The 26,912-nt window shown below is 44.4% G+C and overlaps 1 protein-coding gene across 7 annotated transcripts in view; it reads left to right on the top strand.

The window, feature by feature from the left end:
• Nucleotides 1–26,382, top strand: part of GNL3L (G protein nucleolar 3 like) — a 68,342-nt gene extending 41,960 nt beyond the window's left edge. For 3 of the 7 annotated variants that reach the window (XM_059385055.1, XM_059385054.1, XM_059385057.1), the window contains 13 exons: nucleotides 840–947; nucleotides 1,905–2,021; nucleotides 2,782–2,865; nucleotides 3,240–3,375; nucleotides 4,289–4,392; nucleotides 6,098–6,242; nucleotides 9,182–9,269; nucleotides 9,790–9,964; nucleotides 10,051–10,193; nucleotides 10,513–10,649; nucleotides 12,458–12,585; nucleotides 15,835–16,054; nucleotides 17,627–17,955. In XM_059385055.1, the coding sequence (XP_059241038.1) occupies nucleotides 840–947; nucleotides 1,905–2,021; nucleotides 2,782–2,865; nucleotides 3,240–3,375; nucleotides 4,289–4,392; nucleotides 6,098–6,242; nucleotides 9,182–9,269; nucleotides 9,790–9,964; nucleotides 10,051–10,193; nucleotides 10,513–10,649; nucleotides 12,458–12,585; nucleotides 15,835–16,054; nucleotides 17,627–17,697 (1,656 nt within the window). In that variant the 3' untranslated portion in view covers nucleotides 17,698–17,955. Of the gene's footprint in view, nucleotides 1–839; nucleotides 948–1,904; nucleotides 2,022–2,781; nucleotides 2,866–3,239; nucleotides 3,376–4,288; nucleotides 4,393–6,097; nucleotides 6,243–9,181; nucleotides 9,270–9,789; nucleotides 9,965–10,050; nucleotides 10,194–10,512; nucleotides 10,650–12,457; nucleotides 12,586–15,834; nucleotides 16,055–17,626; nucleotides 17,956–26,088 lie in introns of those variants that run through there. The other 4 variants (XM_059385058.1, XM_059385056.1, XM_059385060.1 and 1 more) reach the window with 3 other exon arrangements.
• Nucleotides 26,383–26,912: the final 530 nt, after the last annotated feature.

The following is a 26,912-nucleotide window of genomic DNA, read 5'->3' as shown; positions in this document are numbered from 1 at the left end:
CCAGTAGATGTTGGGTCATTCCAGACAGAGCAGCAAATTGGAATCAGAGGATCTGGCTTTCCCTCCCTCTCTGGTTGGCTGTGGTAGGGAATCAGTAGCATTTATTAAGTTTCCACCACAAGCCATATGCTGCTTTGTGCTTGAGTTACCTTGGTGTAGGGATCACCCTATTTTTAAGATGAAGAAACTGAGTCTCGGTGAGAAAGCTCCTAGGTTCAAGGTAGCACAGCTGGGACTTGAGTCTGATTGCCAAGTCCCTGTTGCGCTTGTTGAGGAGGGAGGCCAAAACAAATTGCCTCCAGCTCTTGGTCCTGCTATGAAAGGTGGAGACAGATAAGATAGGCCAGGGCAGTGGTTCTCAAATTTTAACATGGTCAAAGTTCTCAAACCTAAACCAGCCCTCTAGGTGATTACCCAGAATTACCTGGAGGGCTGGTTAAGACACAAATTGCTGCTGGGCCTCACCCTTGAGTTTCTGATTCCTTAGGTCTGTTGTGGCATCCCGTAATTCATATTTCTAACCAGTTCCCAGGTGATGGTGCTGCTCTGGTCCAAGAACCACACTTTGAGAGCTACTTTAGTGTTTCCCTTGGCCTTTACTTGGGAAACTTTTCCATTTGCCCCCACCTTTCTTTGAGTTCTTCTGTCAGTCTCTGCCTAGGAGAGGGAGGGTCTCTTTTTAGCCAGATGGGCAGACCTCTGAGGACAGAGCTCTTCTTTTTGCTTTTTCCTCTCTTTTCCCTACAACTACATTTTTGAGCAGCTTTAACCCTCCAGGAAGAGTGATTTCCATGGGTCCATTAGCTCTGTTTCATTGTTGCCTTTTGTATGGTGACCAGCCTGCAAAACAGAACGGAAAGAAAGCAGCTTCCAAGGTGGCCTCTGCTCCCCAATTTGTTCACTCCAATGACCATGCCAGTCGGGAGGCTGAATTAAAGAAGAAGAGGGTAAGCCCTTGAACTTGGGGGAGGAAGAGGGCCTGGCCTGACTGCCAGGTCCACAGAAGTGGTAACTGGAAGGGCAAAGACCAGAGTTGTTAGGGGTTCTTGAAAAATTTTATTTATTTATTTGACAGCACAAGTAGACAGAGTAGCAGGTGGAGGGAGAGGGAGAAGCAGGGTCCCCACTGAGCAAGGAGCCAGATGTAGGGCTTATCCCAGGACTCTGGGATCATGACCTAAGCCAAAGACAGTCACTTAACCAGCTGAGCCATCCAGGTGCCCCAAGAGTTGTTAGGGTTGTTGAGGCTGTTTGCGGAAGAGGGAAGAAAAGGTGGTCACTTTGATACTTGATTTAGTGTCTCCATTTGCTTATCTCTCCCTCACCTCCCAGTCCATTGCTTCCCTGCTGTGTTCCCACTTCTCCACTGAGACCTCTCCTGTCAACCTCACCAGTTCATTCTGTGACCTCACACTCATGGATAGTCGCCTTCCAACATTTTAAGCCAATTGTCAGGATTTGAGACCATGCTTTCTTTGAAGCACTCTTACTTTGATTTTCTTGTTATCTCCCTCTCCTGGATGTCCTCCTTCCTCTTTCCCAGTCTCTTTTGTTCCTTCCTTTTCCTGCTTTTTAGATGACGGAGCATCCCAAGACCTTGTCCTCTTTCTCCATCTGGTCTTAATTGATTCCCTTTGCCTAGAACACATTCTCACTCAGCTTCACATGCCCTCTTTTTATTGTTCTCTGCCACACTTTCCCTTCCTTCATCTCTTGTTTCCTTTCCCTCAAACCCCTTATCTTCTGCTAACATATCTGCTCTTTCTTTGTATCCCTGCTCCTCCTACCTCTGTCAACTCTGTTTCTTCCCTCTGTCACCTGCTCCCTGTTACTGTAGGTCTCCCATCCCTCCCTTAGGTTACAGACCTAGTCAGCTATAGTCCTGCTGTGTATTCCGTTGTTAGGTTGAGGAGATGAGGGAGAAGCAGCAGGCTGCCCGGGAGCAAGAGAGACACAGACGCAGGACCATCGAGAGCTACTGTCAGGATGTCCTGCAACGCCAGGAGGAATTTGAGCATAAGGTAAGAGAGTAGCCTTCCCTTCTGGTTTAGACTCATTTGGGTTTGCTCAGAAGCATCTATTGCCTTTACCCTGTGAAAGGGAAAGAGGAAAGATGTGAGATCGTTGCAGGGGGACGTTGGAGATGGGTGCAGAGAAGGTGAGAAACAGTGGGGATGGAGGGAGAGAGCTATGAGAGGGAAGCAGAGAGCCATTTTGAGCCTTCTCTGTGATTGGGCAACCTTGGATAGGTACTCTCCTAAGCTGGGCCCCAAAGACTGGATTGGGAGTAGAGGGAGACCTAGGACCAGTGCACAGGGGTAGAGGGAATAAGTATGAGGGAAAGGTTGACAGAGGAGGGTATGTGAAGGGGATACCAACTTCCTCCTTGGACTTATTGCCCTTCTGGAATATATTCTCATTTCACAGAGGATGCACTTTTCAGCTCAAAGTTCCTTTTCTAGCATAAAGTGCATATTTTGGCTTCCCTATCCCATGTTCCCACATGGGTTGTTTTTTTCACTTACACCTCCCCCTCACATTCCTTCCTCTCACACACAGGTGCATACTCAGGTCCCTAGCTAGTGCTTGAACACATACTTGATAGGCACAGATGTGCATCATCTGGTTCTATCCATTCTTTCAGTTTCCAGCTTTATTGGCTGGTCAGTTACTCTTTGGTGTGGGACTCCCATGGCTCCCCCAGCCTGTCATGGTTTCCAAAGCCCCGACTTGTACTCCCTTTTCCCTCGCTGGACCATTCTTTCTTTTTTTTTCCTTTAGGAGGAAGTTCTGCAAGAATTAAATATGTTTCCTCAGTTGGATGATGAGGCGACAAGGAAGGCTTATTACAAGGAGTTCCGTAAGGTATGGGACCCGTTTTTTTAAGGCTCTTTAGGGAGTGCACCAATCCCATCCCATCTCCTCTCCATTTCTGTTTTTCCTGATTGAGATGGAGACCTTAATTTTTTTTAAAGATTTTATTCATTTATTTGACAGACAGAGATCACAAATAGGCAGAGAGGCAGGCAGAAAGAGAGGAAGGGAAGCAGGCTCCCACTCAGCAGAGAGCCCAATGTGGGGCTCAATCCCAGGACCCTGGGATCATGACCTGAGCCGAAGGCAGAGGCTTTAACCCACTGAGCCACCCAGGCGCCCCAGTGGAGACCTTTCTTTTATGGACCTGCGTGATTCATACCCAGTCCTTTCTCTGCCTTCATCCCCTGTTCTTTGCCCTGCAGGTGGTAGAATACTCTGATGTGATTTTGGAAGTCCTAGATGCCAGGGACCCATTGGGCTGCCGCTGCTTCCAAATGGAGGAGGCTGTCCTGCAGGCAGAAGGCAATAAGAAGCTGGTCCTCGTCTTGAACAAGATTGGTGGGTGTTGGGGCAGAATTGGGTAAGGCAGGGCAGAGACCAGACCTTCTTGAAAGACTAGCTCCGACCAGACCCTGAGACTCAGCAGCTCAGTGGTAGTTAAAACAGTTGTGTGAGGTAGGAATTCGTGTTCAGTTTGTAAAGCCTGGAATCTGAGAGGTGAAATCACTTATTTAAAGACCTACACACACATGCACATGTGCATGCACACACAGACACAGTGAAGCAGAAGTTGGGGATGGGGTCCAAGCCTCTCTGCCTTTTAGTCCCTTGTTCTTGCCATTTTGAGCCTTATTGGCCAACCCCAGAGAGTTCCTGTCTGCCTCAAGCTGGAACCCAAAGACTAGGGCAGAAGAGTATATGGGCTCAGGAGTCACTGAGGTCTGGGTCTTATCCCAGTTGTTCTGTCAATTTTCTCTAGGATCTTGGACAAGTTGTGTCACCTGAGAGGTTTTGTTTCTCTAGCTGTAAAATGGGCTGTGATTGTCCTAATCTCAGAGGGTCGTTGTGAGAATTAATGATAAAGTGCTTGGTGTATGTATGGTTAGTACTCTACAAATGATAGCCATATTCTTATCAGAGTTATTCTTGACATTTGGCCCAACCTAGAATGATCCACAGAGAGAGTGAGAAATGCAATCTTTAGGAAGCCCGGGTTGGAAGGAAAGTATCTGGGACCAAGCAGCTAATTTTCTTATTTTCCCCAGGGGACAGAGGTCCTCTCAGGGAGGGCCAACAGGTCTCCTAGACTAGATTTTCCTTTCTAATCTTAACCTGGGAGCTGGACAGGTACTGATAGGGCCAGGGAGATAAGGAGGTGGGCCTAGCCTTGGGAGTGGGTGGATATATCTTTGGACTGAGCCATTGAAATGATATTCTCCTTATTAGTCCTACCTTGTTCTATTTTCCCCAGACCTGGTCCCCAAAGAGGTTGTAGAGAAGTGGCTGGAGTACCTTCGGAATGAGCTGCCGACTGTGGCTTTTAAGGCCAGCACACAGCATCAGGTCAAAAACCTGGTAAGCTGGGGCCAGGGTTAGAGGAGCATGACTTGCACTAGAGCCTTCAGCCCTTTGGTAATTGAATTGGGCTTTCAACTTTGAGCTTTTTACCTTACTAGATGGCCTTTTAATACTTGTTTTACTTTACTCCTCCTATATTTTAGCTTTTGGGGAAAGTTTTTTTTTCTTCTTTTCAGATATAAAGGAAGTACATACTATCCTAGAAAATTTGGAAAATGTAGTTAACTGTTAGCTTTAAAAAACATATGTCTCCATTTTTCTCTAACACAAATCACACTACTTCTAATGAACACAGAAATACATTTTAGCTGTAAACTATTAAAGTATTACAGAAACATTGATTGTGTTTGAGGAGAGAAACTTGGTGCTGGGGGACATTTTTCAACTTTGCTCTAGGTGTAGAACTTACTCTTTATGAAAACATAAAATAGAAGAAGTAAAAGCAATTACAGACAGCTTTAATATTTTTATCATTACTCTCAATTCTAGGCTCCTTTATCCATACGCAGATGTAACCATTGTTGTTAGCTTGGTGTATATCCTTTCAGATCTTTTTCTGTGCTTTATATATATGTAGATGTATGTGTAAGGAGAAGGAAGTGTTTGGGAGTTTCCTGTGTGTCCTTCTAGGGCTGGCTTTCCCCCTTGACCTTGGCAGATTTTTTAAAATAGAGATGTACTTTTTTGTTGCTAAATAAAATTAGTTTCCAATTTTTAACCATTAAAGCAGTACTTTAGCACATACCCTTGCATATGTTATCTTGGCTGGTAGATGAGTGTTTATATAGGTTGGATACTGAGAGGTGGAGTGGCTATGTATTTTACATTTTCCTAGACACTGACAAATTGCCTCCCTTCCAGTGGCTATACCAGTTTATCTTCCTACCACTGGGGTAGACGAATGTGTGAGAGGGCTTATTTCCCTACATCCTTTCCAACACTTGATATCATTAAGCATTTTAATCTTAACTCATTTGGGAGAACCTGATAACCTTATTTATAATTTTTAGCCTTCTCAATGGCAGAAATGTGATGAGCATCCTTTTCTAACAGCTCTCTTTCACTTGTATTCCACTTTAAGGATCTGTTTCCTTAACCTTTTATTACTGATGGATATTTAGCTTAATTCCTATTTTGCAATGCTGTGGTGGGTAAGGAAAGAGGAGGAGGTAGAAAGGCATTCTGGGCAGAGGATGTGGCATCAGGAGGAAGGAGATGGAAGCTGGAATGGCCTTGTCTTAAGTGAGGAAATAAGAGAAGGTAGGCTGTGGGCCAGAGACTGTCTTCCCACCACAGGCAGGGAAGGCAGTGTCCCTGTTTTGTGGATGAGGGCACTGGGCCCCAGAGAAGGGGAGGATTTGATGCACATACATCTGTAAGAGGCAGAGCTGGAACTCAAACCCGGCCTGACAAGAGGCCAGGGTGCCATCCTTTCCATGCTGAGGGAGGCAAGAGATATGTGTGTCTAGAGAGAGGCAGGGACAGAGAAGACTGAAGACGCAATGACAGTGGAAAAATGGGCCTTGTACAAGCAGGGAGATGGTAGGTATTCAGGGCCTGTGTGAGAAGCCCTCTGCTTCAGCCTTGGGGATTTCGGAGATAACAGGGAGGTGGCCCTGAGAGTTTCACTGAAAGCTGGAAATCTGGACTCAGACTGCATTAACCACCTGATGCCTCTTCTGTAATACCCCTCGTTTTCCAGAATCGTTGCACTGTTCCAGTGGATCAGGCCTCTGAATCACTGCTGAAAAGCAAAGCCTGCTTTGGAGCTGAAAATCTCATGAGGGTTTTGGGGAACTATTGCCGCCTTGGTGAAGTGCGCACCCATATCCGTGTGGGTGTTGTGGGTAAGACCTGTGGGGAGGTTGTGGGGCCCAGTCTTATTCCTTGGGTAGGGGTTTCACTGGGCAAAGGATTCTGGGAGCTTTGTGTTACCCCTCTGGGGAAGAGAGGAGCAGTTCAGGAACTGTTTTGTGATTTGTAATATGTATTGGTGAACATAGGAAGGCATACTGAGAGTCACCCCCATATGTTGAGTGTTAGAACCATGGACCAAATAACATAGGGTTGTGTTTGGATTTGGTGCCATCTCATCCTACCAGAGCTGTGGGTGGTGGAAAGGAGGAGTGAACATATCTCTTTGACAGATAAGAACACTAAGGCCCAGAGAAGGGAAAGGGACTTGTGGGGAGCAGCCTTGTGTGAGACAAGGTAGAGCTAATACTCATACCGGAGCATGTGTGGAACCCAGGGCACTGAGGGAAGGATAATGGGAGAGAGAAGAGGGAAATTGAGAGAAGTAGAGATAGACTGTCAGGGAGAGGAAGTAAAGCCAAAAGAGAAGGATATTGGGGAGAGCTGGATACTGAGAAAAAGGTAGAGATATACAGATCTGAATAGACATAGAAAATGAACTGGGAAATGATGGGATTGGTGAGGAGTGGAAAGGAAAGATGGATTTAAACGACAGAGGCATGCTAAGAGAGGGAGGTAATGATCACAAAAACATACCAGAAGGATATAGAGACCTACAGAGAGAGACATAAGAGGGCTAGATACTTTATGCATATAGAGAGGTAGACAGACAAACCAAAGAAACCATGAGAGAGGGACACCTGGGTGGCTCAGTTGGTTTAGTATCTACTTTGAGCTCAGGTCATGATCCGGTCCTGGGATTAAGTCCAACATTGGACCCGTTGCTCAGCGGGGAGCCTGCTTCTCCCTCTGCCTGCCACTCCCCTGGCTTGTGCTCACACTCTCTCACTCTCTCTATGACAAATAAATAAAATCCTTCAAGAGAAACAATGGAGAGATAGGCAGACACAGATAGATTCCGAGAGTGGTGCACAGGGAAGGAACCAGAACAAAGAGGTAGACAAAGGAACACACACAGTCCTACAAACACATACAGATCCACAAATATATGTACAGATCCACACTTGTGCAGATATGTCTAGACCCAGAGGCAACACACATGCAGACCCAAGTCCTTTGCACGTACTCACCCCAACTCTGTTTCTTGCAAGCAAATAAAGGCACAGAGAGACACGTGTGCTCAGATACACTGGACCTTCAGACTCAGTCACATCCCTAGAGTCACAGAGGGAGTCAAATACACAAACATGTCTATGATGAGATCAATACATATTCACAGAGAAATAGAGACAGGGAAGGCTAGGAATATACAGGCAGAGATAGAAGGAAGCACAGTGAAACATGTGCAGAGGCATACAAACAGAGACAAGCCCATGGAGAGAAGAAACAGGGACTGAGGGAAATTGGCAAAGAGGGACAGAATTTTAAAAAATGAAATCTTGCCACTTTCAATGATATGGATGGAACTAGAAGCTATTATGCTAAGTGAAATAAGTCAGTCAGAGAAAGACAATTATCATATGATCTCACTGATACGTGGAATTTAACAAACAAAATAGGGGATCATAGGGGAAGAGAGGGAAAAATAAAACAAGACGAAGTAAGAGAGGGAGACAAACCATAAGAGACTCTTAATCATAGGAGACAAACAGATTTGCTGGAGGGGAGGGGGTGGGTGGGATGGAGTACTGGTGATGGGCATTAAGGAGGGCACAGGATGTAATGAGCACCGGGTATTATGTAAGAACCATGAATCATTGACTTCCACTTCTGAAGCTAATAATACCTTATATGTTAATTAATTGAATTTAAATTTAAAAAAGCAAAAAATAAAAAGAGGGGCAGGCAGAATTGATGGGGTGGGGAGAATCAGAAAGGTCAACAGCCAGAATGAGAGACAAAGAGAAAAACCAGTAGAGTAAGGTGCTTAGATAGAGCTATGCAGAGAAAGAAATACATGATAGAGGAAAAGACTGAGCGGGAGAAAGTAAACATGGAAAAAAGAGTAATATTTAGAATGAGAACAACCAAGAGATATGCATGTGCATGTATACGCACATGCACATACACATACACACACACACACATATACATTGATGTGCAGAGACTTCCACACATGGGGGATACACACACATAGACACATCCATCATCCATAAGAGAGTTGTCTGTGGGGGCACCTGGGTGCCTCAGTCGCTTAAGCATCTGCCTTCAGCTCAGGTCAGGATCCCAGGGTTCTAGGATCCAGCCCCATGTCAGGCTCCCTGCTCAGTGTGGAGTTTGTTTCTTCCTCTGCCTCTGTCCCCCCGCCCCTGTGCTAGTGCTCTCTCTCTCTTGCTCTCTCAAATAAATAAAATCTTAAAAAGAGCGTTATGTGCATAAATTCTGGCATACAGAGAAGAATGGTGAGAACAAGAGACCTGGTGAGGGGGTGGCCCACAAAGACATCCACAGGCCTGGAGGTACTCATAGATGCTTGAACAGAAAGCATACACCACGGGCAGACAGTGGTTCAGCCCTCTGGAGAGGGCTCTCCCACTACCCACCAGGTGAATTTTACATCAGGACAGATGGTTCTCTGTTCGGCAGACATTTCTTCATGTCTGCCTTCTGTTGGATCGTGTTACAGAGGCCTTGCATTGAGCACCTTTCCCAGGCTGGTTGTAAGTGGGAGGTGAGTGTCATTACTGAGAGAGGGACTTGTCTACCCAGTATGCTCACAAATGGAGGAAAAGGGTAGGTAGGCCATGTTGGGGCTTGGTCAGGGTCTGGGATGGGAAGGCAGGAGGCCAGTCTCTGTTTTTGGCTTCCCCATAGCTTGGTCATTGTCCCTTCCTGTGCTGCCCACATACAGGCTGGCCCAAATGCTCCTGAGGGCCCTTCCTGGCCTGAGTCATCTGCCACTCCTTTGTAGGTCTTCCTAATGTTGGGAAGAGCAGCCTGATCAATAGCCTGAAGCGCAGCCGTGCATGCAGTGTGGGAGCCGTTCCTGGCATCACCAAGTAAGCACCTCCCTGCTCCCCAGCTCCATAGCTCCTCGACTATACTGTTCCCCCGTTTATCGTGTCCTCAGCCCCTGCCCTTCTCCTTATCTTGGCCCAGCCTCTGACTCTTCCCTGGGCATGGGAGTCTCACTAATAGTCCTCATTGATCTGGTACACCCTAGGTGTGGGCCAGGCACTGAGCTGGGTGCTTCCTCCTCAGCTCCTTGAAGTCTCTTAGCCAAGCAAGATGGGGCTATAGGTAAGCAACTCCACTTTCTGGTTGGGGCAGCGGAGGCTCAGAGAATCAGGAGCTTGCTCACAGTCCTGCAGCTTAGTCACCAGTGGCAGGGACTAGAGGAGCATTAGTCCCAGGTCTGTAGGCCCCAGAGCCCCTAGGCCCGCATCTCTCCATCTTCATCAGTGTGCTGTTTGCCCTTCGCCCCTCTCCCAGCTGTGTGCCTGGGACCTAGGGGATACCAGATACATCCCAGCTCATAAGTGCCTTGCAGTCTCTCTTAGCTCCTCTTCCCTGTCCTAGATTCATGCAGGAGGTCTATCTGGACAAGTTCATTCGGCTGCTGGATGCCCCAGGCATTGTCCCAGGACCGAACTCAGAGGTGGGCACCATCCTGCGCAACTGTGTCCACGTGCAGAAGTTGATAGACCCTGTGACCCCGGTAGAGACCATCCTCCAACGCTGTAACCTGGAGGAGGTACAGAAGACTCTTGCTCGTGCCTTGCTCAGCTCCAAGGGCCCTTCATTTTTCCTCATGTTTTTTTTTCATTCTCTCTTCACCAGATTTCCAACTATTATGGCATCTCTGGGTTCCAGACTACTGAGCACTTTCTGACTGCAGTGGCTCACCGCTTGGGGAAGAAGAAGAAGGGAGGCATATATAGTCAGGAGCAGGCAGCCAAAGCTGTTTTGGCTGACTGGGTGAGGTGAGGTGAAGGCTAGGGGTGAGGGTAGACATGTGGAGAGTCAGGTTCCACAAAGTGGGGAGGGTGCATCTCTGTTTATTGCGGTGGTGGGGCAGCCTGGCATCCTGTTTCCTAGGTCAGGGGAAGGCCGAAGCTCCAGATCATGTCCCCATTTGGAATTTGTGGCCAGTGACTATTCAGCAAGTCAGCTTCTTACTGTTTGGAAGCTACTGTGGGTTTTCCTTGTTCTTCATCGTTTATGACGGGAACTCATCCTCTCTTTGATTGGTCATTTGTTCTCTTAATGACATTGCCAGTTTCCTCCTATCTCCCAATGCAGCGGGAAGATCAGCTTCTATACACTCCCACCTGCCACTCACACTCTGCCTGCCCATCTCAGTGCTGAGATCATTAAGGAGATGACTGAAGTCTTTGACATTGAGGATACTGAGCAGGCCAATGAAGACACCATGGAATGTAAGTAGGGGCCAGTGGACTGGCCTGCCTGGTACTTTGTCTTGCCCTAGGTGGGAGGCACATAGACCCAGCAACAAATCCCGTGCTTGACCTTACCCTGCCATGGCCCTACTCTGGCTTTGGGAAAGTTATTTAACCAACTCTAAGCTTAATGTTTTCTTCCACAAGGTGGAGAATTCTAACCTGGGCCATGTGGGTGGTTGTGGACTCTTGGTAGATAGGAAAGAAAGTCTGCAAAGTACTGTGTACACAGTGAGGTGCTCAGGAAATATGAGGGTCCTTTCCCCATCTCTTGGGACCTGGAGTGGACTAAAACACTCCTCTCCAAAACCCCTTCGCTGCTCTAAGCTTTGTCTCAGGTACTGCATGTCTATTCCTAGAGTTTTGTTCTCACCCCCCATTGGTGGGGAGGCACTGGAGTCACAGAAAGCTGGTATTTCCTGAATGGTGCATGGTCAGTGGCAGGCAGAGGTAGTATTTAAAGCAGCTCTTCTGCCCTGAGGTCTAAGACTGTCCCAGCCTGGAGTAGCTAAGTGGATAAAAGAATGGACTGCCTGGAGTTAAATTCAAGTTTTGTTTCCTGTTAGCTCTGTGATGCTGCATACATTACTTCATTTCTCCAAGTCTCAATGGCATCATCTATAAAATGGAGATAGTAGCATTCACCCAGTAAGATGGTCATGAAGACTAACTTAATATGTAAAAACACAGCAGTGCTGGCTTTGAGTGTGTGTTTGGTGAATATTAGTTGTTATTATGGTGATCACTTGCTGGGGTACAGAGATGTGGCTTTGAGAAACTCCTATAGGAAATTTGTTCTCTTCAGGTACTACCATCTGCGACTTTGGCTTATGGCTTCTCCTTCCTTCTCTACCCCACCTCAGAAAGGTGCCCTGTGCTCTCTGGGCCTGTCTGTGGACACACGGGCATTGGAAGTAGCCCTGACTGGCCTGGCTTCTGGTTTCTCTTAAGGGCCACTAGCTTTCCTTCTCAGGGCCTTCTAGTGTCCTTAGATTACAGATGAGGACAAGAGGACTTGCCTGCTTCAGACACTATTCCCCAGATGGCTTCTGGCAGGTCCATTCTCTTTCTGAATTTTACTTCTCTCTTCTACCATGTGGGTAGTTGGGATGAATTAGAGTGTGTGTTCCTATGATGATGCTTGACCCTGGTTGCATGTGAGGGCAAGAGGGGTTTCATCTCTGAGAACGTGCTTTGGCAAAAGATTGAGGTCTGGAAAATTGAGGAGAGGGAGAGGTTAATGATGAGAGTTTCCTAGGGGAGTTGGCCCTAGTGTTGGATCTTGAAGAGTGAGTAGGAATTAGAGGAAGGGGATGGGAACAAAGTTTAGAAGTAGGGGGGAGGATAGCATGGGTCCAGGGCAAGGTGTACATTAATGGTTTGCAGTGGAGGCCAGCTCCAGGCAAGGGGCCAGAGGGAAGGGGAGAGAGGCCTCATCCTCGGACAGAAACCCAGTGGCTGCTGTCTCAGGCCAGTGTGTTTCAGGTATCCTCTGCTGTGACAGCAGCCCCATGTCATAGGCTTGTGGTATTCTTATTTTCTTGATGAAGAAGCTAAGGCTCCAAGACCAGTTCCCAGCAGGTGAAAGCCCTATGGCAAGACCCATGTCTTTCATCCTTTGTCATGTGGCCTCCCATCAGGAATGAAGGAGCATTCTCTCCCAACTCCCTTGGGCAGTGTCCACATATCCTTTCCACTGAGGCCTGAACGGGTTGGTGGGGGCACTGGCAGGGGGCCTGACAGCAGGGAGGAGTTAGGCTCTGACAGTGGTGTTGGTTGTTTTAAAGGCTTGGCCACTGGAGAAGCAGATGAACTGTTGGGTGACATGGACCCACTCGAAATGGAGATTAAGTGGCTCCATTCTCCGATGATGAAAATAGCAGATGCCATGGAAAATAAAACCACTGTGTACAAGGTACCCATCCCCTTTCTTCATGGTAACCCTCTCCTCTACCCAGGGCTCTGGGGAGTAGTTGGTTCCTTCTGCCTGGCTTCTACAAGGTATGCCTGTAAGGGTGGGGAATGTAGGTCATTCATTCACTCCCCGTGGGCCCTGTGGGCATCAGGTGTGTGCATCCTTTACCAGGCAATGGCAGGTCCAAGGAGGAGGCATGCTCTCTCAAGTAGCTTTTCCATCCTGGCTCCAGCCTAGAAAACAGGTATCCCCGTTCAGTTGTTCAAGTTGCAAACCTAGGTACCCCTGACTCTTCCCTCCAGCTAGCATCCAGTATACCAGATGGTCAGTCAGCAAGTCCTGTGGCTTCTCCCTCCTATGTCTGTTGAGAAGCTATTAGCTTCTTATAGTCCCTGCCATTTCTATAAGCCTAGTCCTAGTTTCTAACCCTTTCTCACCTCAACATATGTGCCATGGTTTCTAATTGCACAGTCTGGCCATGTCATGGTTTCTAATTGCACAGTCTGGCCATGTCACCTTACCTGTCATGGCTCCCCAGTACCTCTGTGATCAAATCACGTCAGTATGCCTGCTTATGATTCCTGGAGGCTTTTTCAGCTGCTTCTGCCAGTCTCCCTATCTGTGCCCTTCAGGAGGTCACAGTTCAGTGGGTTTCACATACAGACCTCTGCACTGTTACAGGAGACACGCAGACTAGGGGTGAGGGCAGAGGCTGGGAAAGCATGGATCCAAGGGCCCTAACCTGTACTACTTGTGGGTCAGGGAAGTCTCCCTGAAGGCCTTGATCCTTGTGCTACTTCTTGGAGGCTGAGGAATTCTCTGGTTGAGTCAGGCAGCGGCCCGTGGCCAGAAGCTTGGATGGTGCTTATGCTGAGACCCAAAGAGGAGAGAGAGTGGTGTTTTGGGGAAACGTTTGTACTATGGGGTGGTTGGAGTGAGAGTGGAGGCAAGGAGAGATGAATCTGGAATCAGATCATAGCAGTCCTTGAGTTAGACCTTAAACCAGGGGTGTTAGGAAAACACTGACAATTGGTTGTTTTTTTCTGTCAAAGGGTTTTCTATTTTTTCCCCATTTTGTTTATTTAAAATGTTTTTCATATTTTATATTTTTTATAAAAAAAGATACCTTTTGGAGTCTGGGTGGCTCAGTTGTTGAGCATCTGCCTTTGGCTCAGGTCATGGTCCCAGGGTCCTGGGATCAAGCCCCGCATCGGCTCCCTGAAAAAAAAAAAAAAAGATACTTTTATTTATTTTTTGACTAGGTAGTATGTGTACGTGGTATAAAATTTAAAAGATACTAAAGTGGATACAGTGAAAAGTAACTTTGTCTCCTGCAGCTGTCTCCCAGCTGCCTTGTCCCCTCCTTGAAGGCACTCACTATTCACAGACTTGAATGTCTTTTTCATAGCTATTCTTTCTTTCATGCACATGCATGTATACTTATACAGAGATAGATCTATTTTAATTCAAATAATAGCATGCTAGTTGTATTCAGCACTTTGCTTATTTCACTTACAAATTTATCTTGTAGATTGTGCCCCATGATTACTGAAGAGCCATCCTTTATTTTTGATGGTTCCACAATATCTGGAAGGGTTTCTTAAGCAAGGAAATGACACAGTCATCATGTATTAGAACACATACTCAGGGGGCTCCTGGGTGGCTTAGTCAGTTAAGCATCTGCCTGTGGCTCAGGTCATGATCCTGGGGTCCTGGGATAGCGTTCTATATCAGGCTTCCTCTCCCTCTATCCTCCTCCCCCTCCCCCCAGACTCATGCTTGCTCTCTCTCTGCCTCTCAAATAAATAAATAAATAAATAAAATCTTAAAAAAAAAAAAAGGAACTTTCACTCTGGCAGCCACAGTAAAAATCAGGTTGGGAAGAAAGGGACTGGGGTGGAGGTGGGGGGGCGTAGGAAGGAAACTGTCACCCTATATTCTGTGCAAGATGATGAAGCCTGCAGTGTGGTGGTGACATGCCATTCTCATTCTCATAGTTTTCAAGATTCCCCTGGTACTTACAGGAAAACCAGTGTAAAGTTGTGTGCTTAAGTCTGTCTGGTAGTATTTCTCAGTGATCCCATAAGCCCCAGAGCATACCGTTTTTCCTTAGGGACCTAGAGTAGTTCCCCGCTCTATGCTATAGGTTCCAGACTCAGGTTCAGGGAACCTGAGCAGGGCCACTTCCTTGTACAACTCTGAGAGATAACCATTTAGGTGTGCCATATTGTGAATGGTGCTCTCTGCTGCAGCCCCAGAGTTGTATAGTGTGGTAGCCTTGCCTTTTCCCCATCATAGTGTAATGGGTAGTCATACATTAGTATAAGCCTCACTGCTAGGGTTCTTACTTATTCCTGTTTGCTAGCTCTGTGACCTTAGGTGCTTTGTTTGTCATAGCACTGTTGCAGGAGTAATGAGTTTGTATATGTGTCCATATATATGTGTACACACATGTATATGTGTGTACTATACACCGTGAACTTTCTGTCAATGTTTGCTTTTACCATCCATGTGTACCCACATGTACTCCAGCCAGACAGGCACCCTTTTGGATGCCCAGCTATTTTCTGTGCTTTTCCATTGTTCATGGTCAGGAATGACCTTCCCATCAGTAGAAGCATATTGATCACCGCCTTCTCTAAAACCTCTGCCACTTAACACTGTGTCTTTCTAGTGCGCACTTAACAAACTCTAACTTGGTTTGTGGTATTGGTTGGTTGTATCCTCTTTAGACTGGTTGCTTCTCAAAGATGGGACTGCATTTGACTCGTTTCTCCATTTCCCCACATAGAGCTGGGCACAGAATAGGCATCAGAAAATACTATCATGAGACACTACATCAAAAACTAATGATGCACTGTATGGTGACTAACATAACAATAAAATTATAAATAAGTAAATAAATTTACTCAATGAGAGAAAAATGGAAAATACTTTTAAATTGAGTAAGACTTTGTAGGGTCACTTGAGAAAAGGATAATACCAACCGTCATTGATCAAGTAACCCTGCTTCTTTACTTTATTCTTGCAAAAGCCATGTAAGCTACCCATTGTCTACCCCATTTGACAGATGAGCCAGCTACAGCTGAGAAATTAACTAAGCACCTTCTAGTTGGTTATGGATCCAGACTTGGAGCTTAGTTCTGTGTGGCTCTAGGCTTCCTATTCTTAACCAAACCTGTCTCCTCTGCAGAAGTCTTGGTGGTACTCTAGGGGCCCAGACCTAACTGTTGTCCACTCTCTCTCCAGATTGGAGATCTCACTGGGTATTGCACCAATCCGAACCGACATCAGATGGGGTGGGCGAAACGCAATGTGGATCACTACCCCAGGAAGAGTAGCACAGTGGACATTTGCCCTGTGGACCGCCGCCCAGTGCTGCAGAGGATCATGGAGACCGATCCCCTGCAGCAGGGCCAGGCTCTTGCTTCTGCCCTGAAGAATAAGAAGAAGATGCAGAAGCGTACCGGTGGGGACATCTGATCATACCCCTCCTTCTCATGCTCCAAAAAGCACCCACTTGGGCCCGATTAGGAGCTCCTGAATGTGTCCAGTGCCAGGCTAACCCTAGTTAAGGGCCAGGGATGGCTTAGGGGACTCACCTACTAGCATAGTGGTTCTCAGACTTTACTCATTATTAGAATTGCCTAGATGGCTTGTTAAAACACAGAGTTCTGAGCACCCCCCCCCCCCCCGAGTTTCTGATTTGAGTATGTTGGCCATTGGGCCCAAGAATTTGTGTTGCTAACTGGTTCCTGATTGATGCTGATTTGCTTTTCTGAGAACCATACTTGGAGAACCATTGGCCTAGTCTATGTGTCAAATAGCCACCATTTATTTCTTAGCTGCTTTCTCTGTGTTAGGAAGCTTATGGGTTCTATGTAATGTTTACTATATCCTTAGGTGATATACTCAAAATTCAAAAGGTACAAAGGGATATACAGCAAAATGTTTTTCTCCTTCCAATCTCCCAGTCATCTAGACCTCTTCACATAGTGACCAGTTAATTTCTTCTATCTCATTTCTGAGATAGGTACACAAGCAAATATCTCTATATCTATATTTTTTGTCCTCTGTTTCTATGCAAACACTAGTCACCTGAACATACAGTTTTGCCACATCATGTTTCCATTTAATGGCAGTTCACAAAAGAACTTCCTCCTTCATTTTAAGGTGGTCTGTTGTGTAGTTGGCTGAGTTAGGTCTTCATGTTCCACTAATCTTTAACTCAATGCAAGTATTATCCCCATTTGGTATGTGAGAAAACTGTGGCCCAGAGACATTAATTGACACACTCAAGGTGAAACAACTGCTATTTAATGGAGCCAAAATGTAAACGTAGGATTGACCACAGAAGTCCAATTCTTTGCCCTTGGCCTGGTTTCACAGTGAGTACTGGAAATCCAGAGATGAATTACCCTTGAACTCCTGGTCTTGCTATAAGAGAGTGAGGAGGAAATAAGAAAACAGACATTGGCAACACGGAGTATTCACAGACACAGAAAGCAGAGTGAGGAAACCTAACTCAGCCTGGTGAACCTAACCTGGATTGTGGTGGGGTAGGGGTGATCAGAGAGGGCTTCCTGGAGGAGGTTATGTCTGAGGGGAACCCTGAGGGACAGTAGGGTATGGCTAGAGGATGGGAGGTGAGCATTTAGGCTTAAAGTCCCTACTTCCATGCTGCCCCTTTGCTATGAGAGCTTTGAGGGTAATGACAAGAGTGCTAAGTTCAACGCAGTAAAAGAAAATTGCTGTTTGGATACTAGGAAGGGATAAAAATACTTGGAGACCAGTGAGTCTGACACTCTGATATAGAAGCTATATTGGGGTGAACATTTCACAGGTAGGCAGATGGGTCTACCTGTGAGATTGCATGCTGGCTGCCAATACCCCCCACCCAGTTGTTTTGTTGTTTGGTCTTGGGAGTAAGTGAGCCAGTTTGGGAGTTTGATATAGACCAGGGTAGCTCTAGGCCAGCTCCTGTGGGCGTTCTGTTGGCAAGCCAGCCACCAAGTGACTACCTGTATTTCTCCATCTGCAGATAAACTCGCCAGCAAGTTGTCTGATTCCATGATGTCTGTCCTCGACCTCTCTGGCAACACTGATGACTGATCGACTAGTCTCACCCCCTCTTGTCCCTCCAAGCACCAGTTCCAGTGGGATGGGGGAATACAGATGGAATGGTGTGCTTCTCCCTGAAATACCTGCATATTAAAAAAAACCTCTTCATCCACCATGCCCCTTCTCACTGTCCCTTTCATTGTTCAAAGAAAAAAAGAGTTCAGAGTCACTGGACTAGCAAACCCCGTATCCTTTATTTAACCCCTACTCTGTTTTACAAGAGAAATAAAATTACCGTCAGATCCCTGATGCTAACGATTTGTCCCTCATCCTGTAGGTTGGTCTGGTTTGAGGAGTAACTCTCACAAAACCGTCTTGGACAGTTAAATGTACAACTAGAGGCGAGGCTGCTGGTAGACCTGGGTGGGGGGATTCCCTGGGAGGGTGATTATTTATCAGTGTGCAACAGATCTCAGTGGCAAGACATTCCTGTGATGGTCTGTAGGCTATACATCTTCCACCAAGTCTGCAGGTCCCCATCTGGGTGGCAGTGATGGTAGGGGGAATAGTGATGAGCCTTGTCTCTAAAAGGGCCTGGGGCAGGGATAGAGGGAAGAAAACAAGCCTGGCTGGTTGTTGTAAGTGCTACCGTGTTTGCATGAAAGGAAAACAAGGTGTGTGTTGGTATTGTGGCTAGATGTGTTAGGGGCAAATCATACCTTGGGGCATTTTTAGGCACATTGGGTTGGAGGAGCCCTTGAACTGAAGCACTCTGGCTGGGCCCCACCCTTCCATGACCACTTCTCATCCAGGACCACTGTTTGAATTCCATGATTCAGAAGGGTTCTGGTACCATTTATTCACAGCCTACATCCTCAAGGGAGCTTCTATATTGGGGTGGGTTAGCTGAAACTGAGCACATTTGAAGGGAGTGGCTGTTAGATCACTTTACTCTTTCCCCCTACTCCAAACGTCCACATCATCTTACTCTTTACTCATGATGTCACTGCTAATTTACCTATTCAATTTTTAAAAAGACTTTATTTGTCAGAGAGAGAGCACAGGCACAAGCAGGGGGAGCGGCAAGCAAAGGAAGAAGCAGGTTCCCTGTTGAGCAAGGATCCCAATGCAGGACTGGATCCCAGGACTCTGGGATCATGACCTGAGCTAAAAGCAGATGCTTCTGTCTGAGCAACCCAGGTGTTCTACCTGTTCAAATTCTAAAATCAGAACCACATGATGGACTGGAGCACTTGGCTGCAGGCTGATTGGCAGGGAAGTGCAGCCCACTCCTGCATTCTATGGCAGCCAAAGAAGAGAATTAAGTACTACTTGAGCACAAATTGCACCAAACCCCAAAAACCTGTTAGCTCCTTTAACCCTCAATACAGTTCTCCCAGGGATTAGTCTCCCCATATGAAAGACAAACAGGCTCAGGAAGCTGTTTGGACATAACCAAAACATTAAATGTTGGTACCAGGATTGGAACCCAGATGTGATAAAAGCTATGTGCAGATTCTTTCCTCTGCATTGTACTGTCACCTTAACATTGATTAAGCACCTACTGTGTGCCAGCCTCTATTATCAAGCCCTTTAAATACACTCTTTTTTCAGTTTTTTTCGCATTTAATTTCATTTTATTGTCAACTAAATCCCTTAATTCTTATACTGCTATTCCCACACCTCCACTGTTCATGATGGTATAGTTTTCTTATTTTTTGAATTTTTTAAATTTATTTTTTTAGTGTTCCTAGATTCATTGATTATGCACCACACCCAGTGCTCCATGAAATACATGCCCTCCTTAATACCCACCATCAGGCTCACCCATGCCCCCACCCCCCCACCCCTCCAAAAACCCTTAGTTTGTTTCTTAGAGTCTATAGTCTCTCATGGTTCATCTCCCCCTCCTATTTCCCCTAATCCACTTTTCCTTTCCTGCTCCAAATGTCCTCCTGCTGTTCCTTACACTCCACAAATGAAATCCTATGATAATTGACTTTCTCTGCTTGACTTATTTCACTCAGCATAATCTCCTCCAGTCCCATCCATGTTGATACAAAAGTAGGGTATTCATCCTTTCTGATGGAGGCAAAATACTCCATTGTATATATGAACCATATCCTCTTTATCCACTCATCTGTTGAAGGGTATCTTGGCTCTTTCCACAGTTTGGCGATTGTGGCCATTGCTGCTATGAACATTGGTGTATAGATGGCCCTTCTCATTACATCTGTATCTTTGTATATACCCAGTAGTGCAATTGCGGGGTACTAGGGTAGCTCTATTTTTAATTTCTTAAGGAACCTCCACACTTTTCCAAATTGGCCACACCAACTTGCATTCCCACCAACAGTGTAAGAAGGTTCCCCTTACTCCACATCCTCTCCCAACACACGTTGTTTACTGTCTTGTTAATTTTTGTGATGCTAACTAGGGTAAGGTGGTATCTCAGTGTGGTTTTGATTTGAATTTCCCTGATGGCTAATGATGATGAACATTTTTTCATGTGTCAGATAGCCATTTGTATGTCTTCTTTGGAGAAGTGTCTGTTCATGTCTTCTGCCCATTTTTTGATGTGATTATTTGTTTTTTGCGTGTTGAATTTGAGGAGTTCTTTATAGATCTTGAATATCAGCCTTTAGTCTCTAGAGTCATTTGTGAATATCTTCTCCCATTCCGTGGGTTGCCTCTTTGTTTTGTTGAGTGTTTCCTTTGCTGTGAAGCAGCTTTTGATCTTGATGACATCCCATTTTTGCTTTTGTTTCCTTTGCCTTTGGAGACACTTTTTTTTTTTAAGATTTTATTTATTTGACAGAGAGAGATCACAAGTAGGCAGAGAGGCGGGGAGAGGGAGAAGCAGGCTCCCTGCTGAGCAGACAGCCTGATATGGGGATCGATACCAGGACCCTGAGACCATGACCTGAGCAGAAGGCAGAGGCTTTAACCCACTGAGCCACCCAGGCGCCCCTGGAGACATATCTTGAAAGAAGTTGCTGTGACTGATGTCAGAGAGGTTACTGCCTATGTTCTCCTCTAGGATTTCAATAGATTCCTGCCTCATGTTGAGGTCTTTTACCCTTTTTGAGTTTATCTTTGTGTATGGTGTAAGAGAATGGTCTAGTTTCATTCTTCTATACATAGCTGTCCAATTTTCCCAGCACCATTTATTGAATCTGAGAGTGTCTTTTTTCCACTGTATATTTTTTCCTGCTTTGTCGAAGATTATTTGACCGTAGAGTTGAGGGTCCAAATCTGGACTCTATACTCTGTTCCACTGCTCTATGTATCTGTTTTTGTGCCAGTACCATGCTGTCTTGGTCAAGATCACAGCTTTGTTGTGAAGCTTGAAATCAAGCAATGTGATGCCCCCAGTTTTGTTTTTCTTTTTCAACACTTCCTTAGCAATTCAGGATCTTTTCTGGTTCCATACAAATTTTAGGATTGTTTGTTCCACCACTTTGAAGAATGCCGGTGGAATTTTGATCAGGATAGCATTGAAAGTGTAGATTGCTCTGGGCAGTATAGACATTTTAACAATGTTTATTCTTCTGATCCAGGACTATGGAATGCTTTTCCATCTTTTTGTGTCCTCTTCAATTTCTTTTCATAAGTGTTCTGTAGTTCCTCGAGTACAGATCCTTTATCTCTTTGGTTAGGTTTATTCGCAGGTATCTTATGGTTCTTGGTGCCATAGTAAATGGAATCGATTCTCTAAATACCCTTTCTGTATTTTCATTGTTAATGTATAAGAAAGCAACTGATTTCTGTGCATTGATTTTATATCCTGCCACACTACTGAATTGCTGTATGAGTTATAGTAGTTTGGGGGTGGAGTATTTTGGGTTTTCCATATAAAGTATCATGTTGTCTGCGAAGAGAGAGAGTTTTACTTCTTCACCAATTTGAATACCTTTTATTTATTTATTTATTTTTTGTTGTTGTTGTCTGATTGCTGTTGCTAGGACTTCTAGTACAATGTTGAACAACAGTGGTGAATGGTGCAGGGTTGCAGACTGGACAAAACAAGAGGATCTGTCCATATGCTTTCTATAAGAGACACATTTGGAACCCAAAGATACATCCAGAGTGAAAGTGAAGGGATGGAGAATCATCTTTCATGCCAGTGGGCCTCAAAAGAAAGCTGGGGTAGCAATTCTCGTATCGGATAAATTAGATTTTAAGCTAAAGGGGCACCTGGGTGGCTCAGTGGGTTAAAGCCTCTGCCTTTGGCTCAGATCATGATCCCAGGGTCCTGGGATTGAGCCCCACATCTGGCTCTCTGCTCGGCACGAAGCCTGCTTCCCTTCCTCTCTTCCTACCTGCCTCTCTGCCTACTTGTGATCTCTGTCTGTCAAATAAATAAATAAAGTCTTTAAAAAAGATTTTAAGCTAAAGACTGTGGTCAGAGATACAGGAGGGCATTACATCATTCTTAAAGGATCTATCCACCAAGAAGATCTAACAATTGTAAATATGTCCTCAATATGGGAGCAGCCAACTACATAAGCTAACTGTTAATCAAAATAAAGAGTCATATTGATATGAATTCATTAATTGTGGGGGATCTTAACATGCCAGTCTCAGTAATAGATCATTGAAGCAGAAAATCAATAAAGAAACAAGAGCTTTGAATGACATATTGGAGCAGATGTACCTCATACATATTTACAGAACATTCCACCCTAAAACAACAATACTCATTCTTCTCGAGTGCACATGGAACTGTCTCCAGAATAGACCACATACTAGGTCACAAATCAAGGCTCAACTGATACCAAAATATTGAGATTATTCTCTGGGCATTCTCAGAGCACAATGCTTTGAAACTGGAACTCAACCACAAGAGAAAGTTTGGAAGGAATTCAAACACTTGGAAGCTAAAGACCATCCTGCTCAAGAATGTTTGGATCAACCAGGAAATCAAAGAACTTAAACAATTCATGGAAACCAATAAGAATGAAGATACATTGGTCCAAAACGTATGGGATATAGCAAGGGTGGTCCTAACGGGGAAATACATAGCCATCCAATCCTCGCTCAAAAAAATTGAAAAATCCCGAATACAACAACTCTCTTTATACCTTAAAGGACTGAAAAATCAATGACAAATTTAGCCAACCCCACACACAAGAAGGGAAATAATCAAGATCAGAGTATAGATCAATGAGTTAGAAACTTGAGATACAGTAGAACACATCGATGAAACTAGAAGCTGGTTCTTTGAAAGAATCAGTAAGATCGATAAAACACTGGCCAAACTAATCCAAAAGAAAAGAGAGAGGACCCAAATTAATAAAATTATGAATGAAAGGGCAGAGATCACCACCAACACCAAGGAAATAGAAACAATCATCAGAAATTATTATCAACAGTTTTATGCCAATAAGTTAAGCAACCTAGAAGAAATGGATGCATTCCTGGGAACCTATAAACTTCCAAGACTGAAACGCAAAGAAATTGACAACCTGAATAGGCCAATATCTAGTAACAAGATTGAAGACATGATAAAAAACCTCCCAAAAAACAAGAGCCCAGGATCTGATGGATTCAGATGTTTGAATGTTTCCTTTGAAACATTCAAAGAAGAAATAATACCTATTCTCCCAAAGCTGTTTCAAAGAAACAGAAACAGAAGGAAAACTTCTGTACTCTTTTTATGAAGACAGCATTACCCTGGTCCCCAAACCAGGCAAAGACCCCATCAAAAAGGAGAATTTCAGACCATTATCCCTGATGAATATGGATGCCAAGATTCTCAACAGGATCCTAGCTAATAGGATCCAACAGTACATTAAAAAGATTATCCACCATGACCAGGTGGGTTTTATCCCTGGGATGCAAGGGTGGTTCAACATTCTCAAATCAATCAATGTGATAGAACAAATCAATAAGAGAGGAGAACCACCTGGTCCTCTCAACTAATGCAGAAAAAGCATTTTGGGTATCTCTTATATAAGTTTTATGTGTCCTGCTGTTGTGTTTGAACCATGTTTCCCTTCAGTTTAGTTGCCTGACATGTTCTTCTTTGAGTGTTGTGAGCAGGCTTTGGTCCTTGTGCAGTTAAGGGCCCAGTGTGGGGCCACCTTGGACTTGTAGTTGGGTCAGACCAGATGCCTGCCCTCAACCCATTTATTAGGATTGCAGTTGGGTTGAACTGCAGGGTCATTTTTCCGTGTTGGCCCCTGAGATGATTTTGTTGGTTGGAGAGGGAATGTGGTCAGACCTGATATCTGCCTCCAGTCTGTCAGTGCTGTGGTAACCCTGAATTATAGGGCTCTCTCCTCGTGTTGGTTCTGTGCGGTTTTATTTGGTGGGTGGGGTCAGCAGTTAGATCAGATGTCTTCCCCTAGCTCACTGATGGGGCTGCAGGTGAACGTATGTGTGGTTATCTTCCTTTCCTCCAGGGGCAAGAGTGAAATTACAATTGTACTGATCACTGTTGGGGCTGCTTGCAGAATGAAGCTTTTGAGGGACTTTTGAGGGACTCCTGTTGAATGGGGTGGGTTGGATACAGAAGATTAAGCAGGAAAACATGGGAGCAAGGTGTGCTATATTAGCAAGCTTTATTGAAAATGTTTGTGGTGTGTACCATAGGTGTTCCGGTATCTAAGCTGAGGGTAGGAGGAGAAATGATACCCTCTAGGTCTTTTGTTTTTGGAGACATTTCCTAAAGATCCCTGCCCCTCCAGTGCATATTATGATATTAGTAAATAGATATCATTCTCATGTGCCCCAGGTGCTTTTCAACCTTCTGCTTCTCTGCTGTGTCTTGGTGGGGATGAATGTTATCCCACCTCTTTAGGTTGGGACACTCAGTTCCATATTGTCCTCTGGCTCTCCTGGGGTCAAACTTGATAATATTTAATGTTCCTGGTGTTATGCTCCACTAACTGTAAAAATCATGGTATTAAAGTCCTCTAGTTTTCAATGACAAATGTTATGGGGACTCATCTTCCCAGTGCAGGTACACCATGTCTAGGGGTCCTGGTGTGGGGTCTGTAATTCTCCCTTCTCCATGCTTGTGGTGTCCCTCTCATTCGTGGTTAGTTTTGGCTGTAGTTTGGTTCCCAACTGGGACTCTGTCCTTGCTACCATTTTCAATGTGACCTCTTCTCTATGATTAACCATGAAGAATCTATTCAGCCAGACTTTGGTTCATTTTCTGTGTTAGTTGTACTTATGTGGCTGTTATCTAGATGTGGTGAGCTTAGGGTCATCATCCTCTGCTACCTTCCCAGACTCCCTCTTATTATATCTTCTTGATAAATTTATTTTTTAATCAATATATATTGTTCTTCTTTGCCTCTTATAAGTTTTTAAATTTAAATTCAATTTAGTATACACACACACATTATTACTAGTTTCAGGGGTAGAATTTAGTGATTCTTCAGTTGCATATAACACCTAGTGCTCATTACATCTCCTTAATGTCCATCACCCAGTTACCTCCCCTCCAAGAACCCTCAGTTTGTTTCCTAGAGTTCATTGTCACTTTTGGTTTGTCTCCCTCTCTGTTTTCATTTCATTTCATTTTATTTTTCTTTCCATTACCCTATGTTCATCTGTTTCATCTTTTAAATTCTACATATGAGTGAAATCATAGGTATTTGTGTTTCTCTGACTGACTTATTTCACTTAGAAGAGTACCCTCTAGTTCCATCCATATCCTTCCAAATGGCAAGATTTCATTCCTTTTGATAGCTGAGTAGTACTCCATTGTTTATCTATATGTACCACGATGTTATCCATTTATCTGCCAATGGATGTCTGGACTGATTCCACAGTTTGGCTCTTGTGGACATTGCTGTTATAAACATTGAAGTGCATGTGCCCCTTTGAATCACAATTTCTGTATCTTTTGAATAAATAACTAGAAGTGCAATTGCTAGGTCATAGGGTCTTTTTTACTTTTTGAGGTACTTCCATACTATTTTCTACAGTGGCTGCATCACTTTGCATTCCTACCATCAGTGTAAGAGTGTTCCCCTTTCTCCATATCCTCACCAACATCTGTTGTTTCCTGTGTGGTTAATTTTAGCCATTCTAATGGGTATGTGGTGGTATCTCATTGTGGTTTTGATATATATTTCCTTGATGCCAATGATGGTGAGTATTTTTTTCATGTGTCTGTTGGCCATTTGTATGTCTTCTTTGAGGAAATGTCTGTTCATGTCTTCCACCCATTTCTTGACTGGACTTTTTGTTATTTGAATATTGAGTTCAATAAGTTCTTTATAAGTTTTGGATACTAGTCCCTTATATGATTTATCATTTGCAAGTATCTTCTCCCATTCCTTAGGTTGCCTTTTAGTATTGTTGGCTTCCTTTGCCATGCAGAAGAATTTCATCTTTTTTTTTTTTTTTAATTTTTTCAGTGTTCCAAGATTCATTGATGAGGGCCCAATAATTCATTTTTGCTCTTGTTTCTTTTGCCTTTAGAGATGTGCCTAGCAAGAAGTTGCTGCAGCTGAGGCCAAAGAGTTGCCGCCTGTGTTCTCCTCTAGCATTTTGGTGGATTCCTGTCTCACATTGAGGTCTTTCATCCATTTTGAATTTATTTTTGTGTATGGTCTAAGAAAGTGGTCCAATTGCATTGTTTTGCGTGTGGCTGTCCAATTTTCCCAACACCATTTGTTGAAAAGACTTTTTCTGTTGGATATTTTTTACTACTTTGTCAAAGATTAGTTGACCATAGAGTTGAGGATCCATTTCTGGGTTCTCTATTCTGTTCCATTGATCTATGTGTCTGTTTTTGTGCCAGTACCTTACTGTCTTGATTATAGCTTTGTAATAGACCTTGAAGCCCAGAATTGTGATGTCTCCAGATTTGGTTTTCTTTTTCAACATTCCTTTGTCTATTTGGGGTCTTTTCTGAATCCATACAAATTTCAAGATTATTTGTTCTAGCTCTGTAAAAAATACTGACAGTATTTTTATGGGATTTCATAGAATGTATAGATTGCTTTGGGTAGCATAGATATTTTAAAAATATTTTTTCTTCTATTCCAAGATCATGGAATGTTTTTCTATTTTTGTGTGTCTTCCTCACTTTCTTCCATAAGTGTTCTATAGTTTTCAGAGTACAGATCCTTTACCTCTTTGGTTAGGTTTTTTTCTTAGGTATCTTATGGGTTTTGGTATAATTATAACTGGGATCAATTCCTTGATTTCTCTTTCTTCTGTTTCATTATTAGTGTATAGAAATGCAACTGCCTTCTCAGCACTGATTTTATATCATGTGAATTGCGGAATTCATGTTATTA

The sequence above is a fragment of the Mustela nigripes genome, chromosome X (genome assembly GCF_022355385.1).
Source record: "Mustela nigripes isolate SB6536 chromosome X, MUSNIG.SB6536, whole genome shotgun sequence".
Classification (NCBI taxonomy): domain Eukaryota; kingdom Metazoa; phylum Chordata; class Mammalia; order Carnivora; family Mustelidae; genus Mustela; species Mustela nigripes.
This window is presented reverse-complemented; position numbering and strand designations above follow the sequence as displayed.